At 38.1% G+C, this 13,715-nt stretch overlaps 1 protein-coding gene across 1 annotated transcript in view; it reads left to right on the forward strand.

Moving 5' to 3' along the window:
- The window catches only part of LOC134531019 (protein phosphatase 1 regulatory subunit 21), a 124,689-nt gene that overhangs the window by 68,446 nt on the left and 42,528 nt on the right, over nucleotides 1-13,715 (forward strand). Inside the window, exons 12-14 of the mRNA XM_063366461.1 lie at nucleotides 1,659-1,784; nucleotides 2,746-2,931; nucleotides 10,473-10,583. Coding sequence (XP_063222531.1) covers nucleotides 1,659-1,784; nucleotides 2,746-2,931; nucleotides 10,473-10,583 — 423 coding nt within the window. The remainder of the gene's footprint in view (nucleotides 1-1,658; nucleotides 1,785-2,745; nucleotides 2,932-10,472; nucleotides 10,584-13,715) is intronic.

The following is a 13,715-nucleotide window of genomic DNA, read 5'->3' on the forward strand; positions in this document are numbered from 1 at the left end:
ATTTATTTAGGTACTGCCACCTGCGGAGGAAATATAAACTACAAGAACACTGTTTGAATCGATACATAATTGAAAAAACCTACATTACCCAAAATAACCTAAACTTCGTTTACCCTAAAGTCATTTGCCCTACAGGCGTTTGCCCTAAAGGCATTTGCCCTACAGGCGTTTGCCCTACAGGCATTTGCCCTAAAGGCGTTTGCACAAAATGTTTGATAATCCCATTCGGACCAAGCTCCGGCAATTGCCCTAAAGGCGTTTGCCCTAAAATAAGTTTTTCGACTGTCGTTTGCCCTACAGGCATTTGCCCTACAGGCGTCTGCCCTAAAAGTTGGTGTGGTTTCGTTAATCCAAAACATAAGTGCTTGCCGGCGTTTGCCCTACAGTCGTTTGTACTAAACGGCATTTGCCCTAAAGTCGTTTGCCCTACAGGCATTTGCCCTACGTTTAGGGCAAACGCCTGTAGGGCAAACGATGTGTACCCGTTGTGGGGGAACCGGGAGAGGAGAGAAATAGTTAGGTACGCGGTGGAGGAACCAATTGAGGAGATGGCATACTTGCTTTCTTGCACTCTTGCTCCCTTGCGCTCTTACGTACTCGCACACTTGCACACTTTCATGTGAGCGGTCGTTTCTTGGTGGTGGATGTCATGCTGTCCCCACACCGGGGTCGTTGGTATGGTCAGTGATCGCTGGAGCAGCCTTGAGCTGGCTCCACGTGGTGTACTGCCATGCTGCAGGGATAGACGGATCGCGCCGGTTGGAACCCACCTGCACCTGACCCCCCCCAACTTTAGGGAGTATTTAGGCAGAGAGCAACACAGTGGAGTTTGAGCTTATTACTGTGCACTGTGCCTCAGGCCTTATTTGAAAGAAAATTAGAAAATATTGTTCTTTCATTTATGTATCATTAATTTAATTACTTGTGTAAATCAAATTGTTAAATAGTGTTATGTGAATATTGTTTTAGCTGTATAACTAAATATTTATGCTGGTTTCTTTAGTTTGACATGGGTAATTATTTGTCATGAATTATTGTTTGATTAACTAAATCACACACTGTATTATAGTTACAAGCGACAAGTGTGTAAATATGTGAAGTTCAACTAAGAGGCGTGAATATTTATCGATCAGAGTGTAGCTGTGTGTGTGTGACTGTGGCTCAACAAAGTAGCATTGGGCTAGGTCCTATTTGTATGCCATGTTGTCACTTTCACATGCCAGATACCTACCTCAGACTACACACGTCCATTGGAAAATTAGTTAAGCTGCATAAACTATCTAATTATCTGCTAGCTTCAAGTTTAAGTATTATTTAAAATCAAAGTTTGTGTTAAATGTACGAGAAATAATTTTAGTAATTTTTTTAATTCAAAGAATATACAATTTATTTATTCATGTGGAAAACAGTTATTTCATTTGAGATCTTACCCACATCCTAACTATTCTCAATTATTATCTCTTGTTCTATTAAAAAAATATTGGTAATTTTTCCCTATCTATAATTAATAAGCAAGAAGTATCACTTCTGTTGCACATGGACTCCACGCGCACGTTTTTTTAGTAAGTTAGTTTTGAGTAGGTACAATGAGCGCAGAGACATAGCTTGGTGCAACACAGCATGATATGAGGTAACGAAGGTGACATGTGTGCTTGCAGTTGTCGGGTCTGCTACGCGATAGCCGCTCGGAGCTGTGCCGTAGTTCCGTACCTTCCTCCCAGACACACCCTGTCGTGGCGAGGTACAAGCGTCGAGCAGTGGCCTACATGAACTGCCTGGAGCAGGTGTGTGTAGCAGTTATGAAGAAGTTTACAAATTATTGACATTTTAACTAAATTAGCTTAAAAAAAGGCAATTCTCAAAAATAGCTAAAATATAATTAATGTTGGAAATTAGCAAAGTGTAAATTAGCAGAAAAAAAATAGCATCTATAGCAAGATGCTAATTTTTCCGGCTATTATGAATGTGTTTATTGCTAGGCATTGAATGGTCGAGAACATGTTATAGAAAGTTTATACAGCAGACTTTTGTACCAATAGTTTATTAGGGATTTAGGTCGACAGTGTGGTCATTAAGAGATGACACGGATCAAGACCATTCCATGATGAATCCTACTTATAAGTATGAAATCAGGTCTTTGTTCCGTATTATGCGTCTCAGTTTATTCCTTGATCCCGATGTTATGATTGATCTTGAGTACATATATTGATCCTGTGGTACATGATGCTTGCAGTTTATATTTAGTACATTGAAAGATACTGACCAAACAGAACCAAAAAATCACAATACAAAAAATTATGTCAGGTCTTGTGAACATTTTTTTCTTTCGTATTTACAATATTTCTTTAAATTTACAATCATAATTCATTGTTATATGACAAGTTTTTATGTCCAGGATCTTTTGGATACTAAATTAAAACAGCAAGCTTTATGTACAACAGAATCAATGCATACAGGATCATTCCGTCAGTATGAAGGGATAAACTTGGACATATGATATGGAATGTTTACCTTTGCCAAAGCAAACTGAGTTCAGTTCCCCATTAGAAACACGCCTGTATTTTTGCAAGTGGGAACATGGTGGACGTTGCCATTAGCCGGTAGGTTTCTTTAGGAATGCTCGTGTTTTCCCCAGCCATTCATCCTGCAAATGCTTGTTTCTCATCTGTTCACTCTTCACCAGCTGTGGGAACGTCAAGCAGCAACCCACTGATTCACGGGAGTGCGGGCGACGCGTGTGCGCAGGAGGAGCCTCCCTCTGTGCCGTACGACGACGCACTGAGGGAGCGCGAGCAGATGCGCAGCACAGTGAGCTCCATGCGCGCCCTGCAGAGCCAGCTGCTGGATGCACAGCAGAGGGTTGCTCGCCTCGACCAGGAGAAGGAGCACTGGAAACTGGAGTTCCAGTTGCTGGAGCTCAGGCACTCCAAGGTCAGACCTCCTCTCAACCATTCAGCCCAAGTCAGAGTACTGTTGTGCAATAACATTCTATTACAATGTTTTTTTTTTTTTTTTTTTTTCTGTTTTGGGATGGGTCAAGTACAATGTTTTATTGATTTAGCTTTCAAGATGATTCCTCAATTTTTATTTTCTCTTTCAAATGAATACAGTTTAAAAACCAAAGATTACTAAGAAAAAGTATCATCAGAGTTTTGCTGTGAGTTATTGGCTATTGACTCAAGTTCTTTGTTATGTGGTGACGGAAGCTGAAAAGTTCACCAGAAAATTGATGGGACATAGCAGCGCCCAGACCTAGTTGTGCCTAGACTGCCATCTTAAATTTTACTGACTGTTGTTCGACACACAAAGCCTGGAGAATGTTTTGTCTGCATCCAAACAACAGCACTGCACGAAAAATAAATACTGTGACATGCCCAAGCTCCACATCAAGAAATGTGAAACATATATACAAATGGTCTTTTTAAAGTCACTGAACATCCCACCCAACTTGAAATAAAAATTTCTACTCATCCTTGGGGTAAGGGGCACAGCTTCGCTATTGGTTGAGTAACAACTCCTTGGACTACACAACCACCCCATCAGGAGATGGAAAGGTTTTCATCACTTGTCGTAGTCTCCAACGAAGTGGAGGCAAGTTTAGGTCCTGAACCAACACTAGGTTGCACATCCACTCCAGCTTGAGTCCACTTTCCCCACGCCTGCATCTGATGCAAAGAATCCCTATGCTAGCACTGCCAGAAGCATTGGTGAGCTTGCTGCAAAATATTCCACCTTGATAGCTGATTCATAGGCACTGATGTCACCTCCTCCTTAAGTAATTCAGTATGCAGACCTGCCAACTCTCACGATTTTGGTGTGAGGCTCACGATTTTAAGGTCCATCTCACGCCCTCACGCCAAAATAGTGTTTCCTCACGATTTTTTGAGGCCCCAAGATTTTGTTTGTAAAAGTTACAAAACAAGTTTTACGAAAGCTTACAGTAACGAGTTTCCATCAATACTCGAGTCACGTAAAGGAAGCAATTTTGCGTTTTATAGCATGTGCCGTGCTGATTTTTCTATCTCGCATAGTGGAAGAGGAGACATTGTGAAACATGTCGCTACAAAAAAAAAACACAACTAACACGTGAAGTGTATTGCTTCCAATAAAAAGATTAATTTTGCTGTGAACAGTGATAATAGTGTTACACGAGCAGAATGTTATTTTACATCTTTTTTAGTTGCGGCCCTGCATGATCACTACACAACAGCGCTAAATTATGTTCATCTAAATTAAATCTGCAATCTATAATTTGTTGAAATAAATTTTGAAGCAGAGACCATGTAACATATGTACAGGTATGTCACTTAAATTTAAAGATTCTCATTTGTTGTTTTTTATTTCTAATTTGTATTTATGGGCCTGAAAATTTTTATCGAGGACCTCATGATTTTTTAAATTTGAATGTTGGCAGGTCTGAGTATGTCCATAAAAGAATGTCCCAGTAATAAATTTTAATAGTATCAATTGTAGCAATGTAGAGTTATTGGTTCTAGGTCACAATTAAATAGTAACTCAAATATTTGTATATAAGCGCATGCGTGAGTACTGCTTTGTTGTTTTCTCCCTTGCAGTGCCACCTACACAAAATGATGACTTCTGAGTATAAAGTGTTTTGTGCTCTGCAATTTGCTAAGCGTGAATCTGTAATTTCAGTTCAATGTGCATATCATTTGTACGAGAGTGTTTGAGCATTGAAGTCTCTGATCCCTGACCGTGGGATTGGTTGTAATGGTCGAGATGACTGCTCTTTTTCGATGACTCCACATTCACCTTACATAATGCTATGGAATGTTTTCCTTTGGGGCTTCATAAAAGATTGTGTTTACATTCCGCCGCTACCTTAATATTTGCTAGAGTTGAGACATAGAATTGAAGAGGTTATTGCTACCATTACTCTGGACGTGTTAACCAAAGGTGGGAAGAATTGGACTTTATGTTTGGATGTATGCCATATAACTAAAGGTGCACATATTGAACATTTATAAGAAAAACTAAGTTAGTTTACCATCAATCAGATTGTAAATAGTCTAAATTAAACTGTTATAATACACCATTGAAACTAGGACATACTTTTATGGTAATCCTGTGTTTGGGGAGGGCCCAAAGTGAGGAAGTGACTCGGTGTCAGCGCTGTCAGATCACTTGGGTTGATTGACAGTGGGTTCAGCAGCCATGAATTCAATACACCCTCAACTTGGGTGAGGACTGTATAAAATTCCTAGTTTATCAGCAGCTGACTGCCAATCACCTTACTTAAATGAGCCTTCACAGACTTAATCCTGCCTACCATAGGTCTCCAAAATGAGGTGTGTGTGGTGGATTTAAGTGCCATGCAGTTCCATGGCTTCCCAATGCATGAGTATTGGCAGAATTGTGTGCCATTTTGCTGAATAATGACTGCAAAGCTTTCAACTGATGATTAGCACCCACAAAGTTGGTACTACAGTCACTGAAGATATCTGTGCAAGAGTCAGATCTTACCACAAATCTACCAAATGCAGCAAAAAATACTTCAGTAGATAAATCAGACACCAATTCGAGATGTAACCTTTGGTGGTAAAACACACAAACAAATACACACACAAAATGCCAGTGGTTTTCAGGCCCGAGCCATTGTTTTGGTAAATGACCCAGCATAGTAAATTCAGTTTTGAGGAATGGTTTGCCTGTTTCAGCAGGCAGGTTACCCATCTTAGGGATTTCTGGCCGTGGCCTGACACTGAAACAGATCACTCACCTGTGCAGTTGCTGCCTGATTACATCCTTGCCATTCACAACCCAAAAGTCTTGTTGCAGAACAGAAAGCAAATGTTGGGTGCAGCAAGTCCTTACGTAGGTGATCGACGATCAGTTCCATCAAGCGACACCTTATTTGAAGCAAGATCTGTTGTTTTTGGCTATATGGCAAGCATGAGGCCTGGAGCCTACCACCTACTCTGAAAATGCCATTGGAATCCACGAAAGGGTTCAATATCTTCAAGGAGGTTGGGCATTGCCCCTTTTCCACAGCCAATAGTTTAGTAGGAAACTCAACATCCTTGGCCCTTCTGCTTGAAACTCATCCTACCTAAAGGACGCCATTATGGCCAAAGTGGCCACATTGGGTTACTCCGACAAAGTTATATTAAATTCATATTTTTGTTACCATAAATATAATAAATAAGTGAAAACCAACATGTGTTGAACGAAAGGACAATGATTCAAGAAATAACTACGAACACCACACCGTCACTCAAAGCAAATATGACATCCTCTCCTGCCTCGAGGACTGCACCATCACCCACAGCAAATATGACATCCTCTCCTTCTTTGCGCTCCTTTGCTCCTTGTCAGAACTGTCAATATTGATAAATGTAGACAGTACAACAGTAGACTATTATCCATTTGATTTTTTTGAGGGAGGAAAAACAAATGAAGGAACAAATAGTTTTCACCTGTGAGTGTGGGGACAAAGAGTTCAGCAGGCTGATTACGCTGTTCAATGAGCAACTCTGCATTAGTGGTAGATGATGTCCAGCTGAGATGTGGTTTGTCCCTCACGCAACCATGGTGAGCCTGTCCACCACAACACGTGGTTCACCAGTTGGGAGGGCAAGTGACCTCTAGAGGTTCAGACAGCAGGATTATCAGCCGAAGGACTGTGGTGCCACCGTCAGGTGAAGTGTTTTTTGGATTTCTCCCACATAATTTGCCACAAATGATTTCCAGCGATAGGATGATGACCTTATCCAAGATAGGGTTACAGTGAAATCTGTCCAGGCGAAGATGTGATTCAAATTTAGAAATTAAAAATCACCAAAATATAACGTAGAAGTTTTTGTAGTAAAACAGCTCTACAAAGTTCTAGATGAGATAGATAACCATTAGCATTTGTACTTGTTGGACTCTCGTGTGGTACTTCACGAAGATGTACTACAGCAGCTTATCCTAGCTGTGAACTGTCAATGAAGCCATGAAGTTCGAGCAATAAGTCTGTTGCACTCAATATAGGTTTCCTAGAAATTTTAATGTCCTCCAATAATGATATCTGCGCCTTAAAACGAATCTACTTCACCTCTAATCTGCTAGGCAGGTTGTCATCCCTATCAACACCCTCTAACCATAACGCTTGTATCATTGACTTTGCCAGTAACAACAGAGGTAATAGCCAACCTAGTGGATCAAATATTCTTTGCCACATCGATAGAATCTTTAAAAAAACAGCTGCATTAAAAATAGTTGCATTAGTATACATAAAGAATCAAAGTAAGTAATATTAAAATGTGTAAATTATGAAAAATACACAAATTACCAACAATGATGACAACTGTTTAAAAGGTAATGTAAATTAAACAATCATCACAAAACAATAACTCTATATAAAGTTACAAGGCAAAACTTTCAAGTTAAACACAGTAAATTGAAAATATATAATTACAAAAATCTCTACTATTTTGACAAACTGTACCGGTCTATACCCTTACTGTCTAGACGCCATGGAAAAAGATTTAATTTATGATACAAAAATTTCCTCACCCAAAATGAGGTGCTTTAAGAATAAAAATACCATCGCTTTATGCTTTCTCAAAATGCTGTGTGGTTCCTTAGCGACTCCTAAATTCTCAGAGGGAAATCACCATGGCACCGCACTGAAGTAGCCGACCAGTTGATTTCCAGGGCTGACAATATTCTTCATGTGTTGCCTGCCTCTCAAAGCTGACTGACTACTTGTTTGCCTCGTTCCTGCTTGTACACACTTTAGAAACAAATCTAAGAAGTCTTCTTAACTTCAACGACCAGGACGAAAGTGGGTTACACTGAGACTTCTCTCCCAACAAACACTCATACAGCCCACACAAATTGCCCATGCAGTCCTAAAACGTCTCCAAGTCTTATACGGAGATTACTTAAGTCATTGTGAATGGAAAAGTAAAACTTTGCCATTCATGCGGGAAACTTAAGAATGTTATGTAGTGTAGTCAACTGATCACATTGCTGCATATCACTTATCCCTAAATTTACGTAATGTAAACTCATATGTATGTAATGTAAGTATATCTGGTCATTCATGTTACGTTGAATCGTCAACCGAGTGATAGTTTGTAAACCACAAGATGGCCGCCCAGCTAGCTCAACAGTGTCGCGCCCCAGTAGAAGTCAGTAACATCTTGAAACAAATAAGTCTTTGGGTGATCTCTTCAAAAACTATGTCCAAACTGTAGTTGAAATTAATAAGTCCTTTGGCCTTGCGAAAATAATCTCAGTCCCACTGACCAGAAAATATTCTATCACCAAAGTAGAGTCTTACATGAATTATTCTAAGTCGAACTTCTGCAGGAAATATTCTATCACCCAATTGGCTTTCCTCAGGAATATTGCTAAGTTCCGCACATTCTTCATTTAGCTTCTATCAACCAAGTAACAATACTGAAACGTCGACATACCAAGGTCTTCATGGCAGCAGCATAATGTCGGGGCGTCGACCTGGAGCGTGAAAGCGCCATCAACTTCTTTCACTCTGAGGATGACTACTCCTGAGTAATGTACAGGCGAGTTTGTATACTTAAATCATGGCGATTGCCGCGAGGAAGAAGCTTTTATAACCATCCAGTACCGGTAACAGGAACTGTCATAGCGGCTTGTTGACACTAGGTACACTTTTTCTACAGAGGAGCATTTTTATACACTCAGCAACACCGGTACCCTACCTATCAGGTGCCATACTTGGTCACATCAGGGAGTATCAACAATAGCCTAGCTACATATGTCAAAACAAACACATTAGAGTTAGGAAGAATGCCTTTCTTCCAATATCCAGGCGGCACCCTTAACAATTGTTGTAACACTGGGCAAACTTATTTTTATGTAACAGTTATCATTGGAATGGTGACACAGGTTATTAAAACAATATTGCCTTTCCTATTGTTTCAGTTAACATGTTCGTGCAAGGGTTGCAAATATATATCAGCTGAGCACCTGGAGTCCCAATCCCACAGTTTCTATTCACTGAAAACTAAATCAAGACAGAGAAGTTATCTTTTGGGTCTGATCACAGTACATAGTGCCAATAAAACATTGCTGACACAGTACCCTACGATAGGCCCGAATCAATTCTCCGTCAGTGCATTCACAACAATGTTCTCCCAGATGGAAAAGTTGAGTTCTCAAACATATGCAGTTAAACCTTCCAAGATATATTTGCTGTGGAACTTTGGTCGTTAGTGTATTGTTGATAAAAGGAAGCAGAAAAATGTGGAGGTGCACACCACATCACTGTAACGAATGAAATGAAGGATGACATTATTCAAAATATAGAATCATTTCCATATGACAAAAACCACGTCAGTAGAATGAAATCAAACAAGTGCTTTTGAGTCCTGGTTTCATATCAATTGAATATACGAGGTTTTCAGAACCAATCATCCTATTACTTCTGTTACATACAGAAACTACTACTTTTTTTATTCAAGATGGAATACTTACACTTGCGATTTGGAAGGTCTTACTCTGATACTTGTGGAAGATGTGACAGCCAAAATGAATGCAGCTTCAAAGGAAGACAAAAAAATTTGCTGCAACAGCTCGAGCTTCATCATCGGAAAACTGAGAAAGCAAGAGACAAGATGAAAGTGGACAACGCATTCTCAGATATTGTTTTCTCTGCAACTTTCAGTTTACAACTTGTGTATTTGTCCATGTTTGTAATACCAATGACACATTTATGTGTTTGTGAACTGAAGCTGTTGTAAGAAAATGGAAATGAGATAGCTTCAGTGTTACTGAAATTTCTTGCGGAAAAATTTGGGAACATTTACTCCAAGGTAGTCATTTATCTGGTGTGATAACTGCACTGGTAGGAATGAAAATCAAATGGTGCTATTTCACTATTTGTCATGATGTTCTCGGTGTCCAGAGGAGTATGTGAAACATTTGAACAAAGGGTATGAATATTAGTGATAGAAATTGTGTTTATAAACTTTCAAGTCTATTTATATATGTGAGGTTATGTTCTTATGTGTATAATTTATTTGCATTATCAATATTACATTATTATTTAATAAATAATTAAAATTAATAAATTAAAATAAACATTCAGTATATGTTTGATTTTTGAAAGTAAAAAATAAATTATATTGCTTATTTTACTTAATTAAATACTTAATTTTATATATGTGTTTATATTAATAATGAATACTGAGTGTTTATTAAAATATTTAAATTTTATGGAATTTTTACTTAAACCGAATGTATTTGTAATATCACTCCAGTCCTTTATTATTTTATTTATGTTAATTACTTGAAAGCAAAATTAAAGTTAGTTTTTTATCACACCAAGTAAGTATAACTTCTAACATGCGTACCTACATAAGTGTACACACCCATTTCCCCCCCCCCCCCCCCCCTCCCCTCCATTTCTGTTCAGTGCTTCCTACAGTTTCCTGTGTTGGTTCAAGAACATGTGAATGGTAGTTTGTAAACTATTGTTCCAGAAAGTGAGGGAGCTGGAGGAGGGACTGGCGGCAGCGACGGGCCAGGCGGGAGAGCCGCCTCGACCCAGGAGTGAGACGGAGACAACTCCCCCTGTGAACCTCACCAGTCTGGTGCGTGCTGCTGTGCTTGGTCGTGTGCTGCTTGTCAGACTTGGGATCCACCCTGGTCTAGATTAATGGTCTTTAGTAGGGACAAGATTATATGGTGGATTACGATAAAACCGAAATAACACCAAAAAGTAGGGGTGCACGAGTATTGCTTTTTTAAGTCGAGTCGAGTAGTGCCAAAGAATCGAGTATTTTCGAGTCGAGTAGCCAACATTTTTTATGTATATGATAAGATGTACTTTATTTTTAACGTGGTAAAATAAATCAAATATAAAATAGTTTAACAACACACATAAAAATTTATGCATAAGTTATAGTTGAATTTCGGTTCATCTTGTACATTAGTCCTACAGATTCTTCACTAAATATATTTCTAATTTTTAAATTAAAAAAAATAGCATTTATTTAAAATATACATATAAATAAACTAAGCAAGTGGATAAAACTCCAACCTTAAGCTGCAAGCATATATTACTGATGTACATAGTAGGGATGTGCCGATTCATGAAAAAACCGATTCCGATTCGAACTGCCGATTCCGATTCTGATTTATTCCGATTCCGATTATTTAATAAATTTGTGGTAAACATTTTATACAATATTTTTTTTTTGTAATATTTAAAAGTATATGAAACTTTATCAGTTAATGTAGGTACTTACATCATTTGAAGGCGACACTTTTATTTATTTCAATTTTTCTTGTTTTACCCCAAATTATCCCTTCCACATTTTACTACTTATAATGAAATTATTTAGTTCTTGCAGTGACATTTTTTAAATTGGCCTGGGTTGAATAGGCCTTCTAAATACAGTAGAACCCTGTTATAATGAATCTGAAGGGAGTAGTTTATATGTTCACTATAGAGGGGAAACTTTATATCTGGGAAAACTTTTATATTGGCAATACATACTCAAAAGCATAATCTTAACTACACATAGGCCTAAGCCAAGAAAAGAACGAATGGAAATACTCAAAGCAACAGTTTTATGAGCAAATGCAGATATTATTTTTAATACACTACACATGTACAAACTTTCTCTTAATGGTTCTTCGACATCGGCGTATTTTCCCTTTTTCAGGCGTTTAATACTCTGTGACGTATTCGCAGCTTGAGAAAGAAGATTGTTCAGCTTGTTTAATATTGTATTTAATGTGGATGTTGCAATTCCCAGTTCCTTTGCTATTAACACGTGCGGGACAGTGGGGTTGGAGTCTACCTTTTTAATAATGTCCAGTTTATCTCGCACAGATAATGCCTTACATTTTTTAACGCGTTTTTCACCCTTTTTTATGTACGTATTTCTTATTGAAGCACATTTGCAGCTTAATAACACGAAATTCTTTTTACCGTCAAAAGTAAATAAACGAAAAATAACGAGTCTGGCGCATCAAAGATCACTACGTATCATTTAGTATCGCAGTTGCTAAAGCTGGAACGAAAATTTCTTACTTTCTATGGAAAAATTTTGTCCACAGAGTTCTATCTAGTGGTAGTCTTACGAACCTTACTCGATCAAAATGTCCGAAACGTGAACGATAAAAATTAGACGTGAATTTGCTGCTATAATGTACATACTTATTTGTGTGGCGGTAATTTATGTTTAATTTTGATAACTTATTAAATGTACACGCGTTCGCCCATTATTTAACTATGCAGGGAAAACTATTTTTATTTTCACCAAACTGAGCACCATTTCTGGCTACACGTAGCCTACCGAGGCCACTCGATTACGACTTGTTTATAATATGAACAGTGGACAATCGAGTAGCATATTGCGATGAAAAACGTTAATGTGATCCAAAATAGACGTTTTGTGAAAATACTTGTAATTATATGAAAATATTTGAGATAAATGTGCATTATGTCGGCAAAATTTGTTCGTGGTACACGGGAAAACGTATCAACATTGACAAAAGTTGTGCGCTATATCCAATAAATTAATACATAACCTCACATCATTTTGCCGGGACCGAGACGGAAATTCACAATAAACGGGAATTCATTATAGGCGGGTTCACTATAAACGGGTTCTACTGTATCAGTGTCTGTAGCAAAGGGAAATAAATTAGATCTAAAACACTATTTCCAAATATTTTTATTTTAAAATAGGTTGGAAAAATCTCATTTTCTAGATAATTACCTAGATAATTACCAACTACCTAAAATTAATACTTTATTTTGAAAACTAAATCAGTAAGTGTATCAGAACACTGTAAGATTCTTTTTCAAGAACATCAGCTTTTGAAGAGTCTGTGGCTGCAGTCTGTTACATTTCTTATCTGCTATATCCCCAGCAACACTAAACAGTCTTTCAGAGTTGACAGTGCTCAGAGGAATACCCAAGAACTTCCGTGCAACTGATCTTAGTTTCAAGTGTTGAGAATGATGCCAGTAGTTAAAAATGTCAGCACTAATTGACAAATTTGGTTCACTGAGATATTGAGTCAATTCATTTTCTGCAGCTTGACTTGGGGAAGTTTGATGACTGGAAATGTCAGATGCACTCATCATAAGCTCTTCGCAAATTGCCCACAAAGAAGCTTCTTTGACACTAATGACGACAGTGTTTACTTCAGTCGCTTTGGGCTTTGGAATATTGTCATTCAAACTAGTACATGTGATTGTCATTGCTTTTAAGAGCTCCTCTTTCACTAGTATCACAGTATTCTCCTCTTGAAATGGTCTACAACAAATAAGAAATGGTCATATACACCAGCTAGTCTAAAGTTTTAGATGCATTTAAAGGTTTGGATGTCCGTACAGCCTAGTTTTTCAGTGGCTGATAAATCTGAAATGACATGAACATGATGTAGTATCCACTTGCAACTGCATTATTTCAGCATGATTTCCACATGGGAAAACTGGGAGTGATCCAACCAGGAATCGAACCTGTATCTATTTTAATGGGAAGCAAGCCCTATTATCTCTTTGACTACAACTGCCCCATGTGCATATGTCAGCAATAGGCCTACTTCAAAGTTATTGTTTGCATGTCAAGAATCACAAATAAAGAAAAGACTATTGGTCATCCTTACCGAATTTTGTAAAGAGGATCAACAGCAGTTGCTATCGAGTAGATCGGGTCATCTTTAATATGACCAAATCTTGTATAAAGTAATCTTTTAATATCTTT

The sequence above is a fragment of the Bacillus rossius genome, chromosome 3, assembly GCF_032445375.1.
Source record: "Bacillus rossius redtenbacheri isolate Brsri chromosome 3, Brsri_v3, whole genome shotgun sequence".
Lineage (NCBI taxonomy): Eukaryota > Metazoa > Arthropoda > Insecta > Phasmatodea > Bacillidae > Bacillus > Bacillus rossius.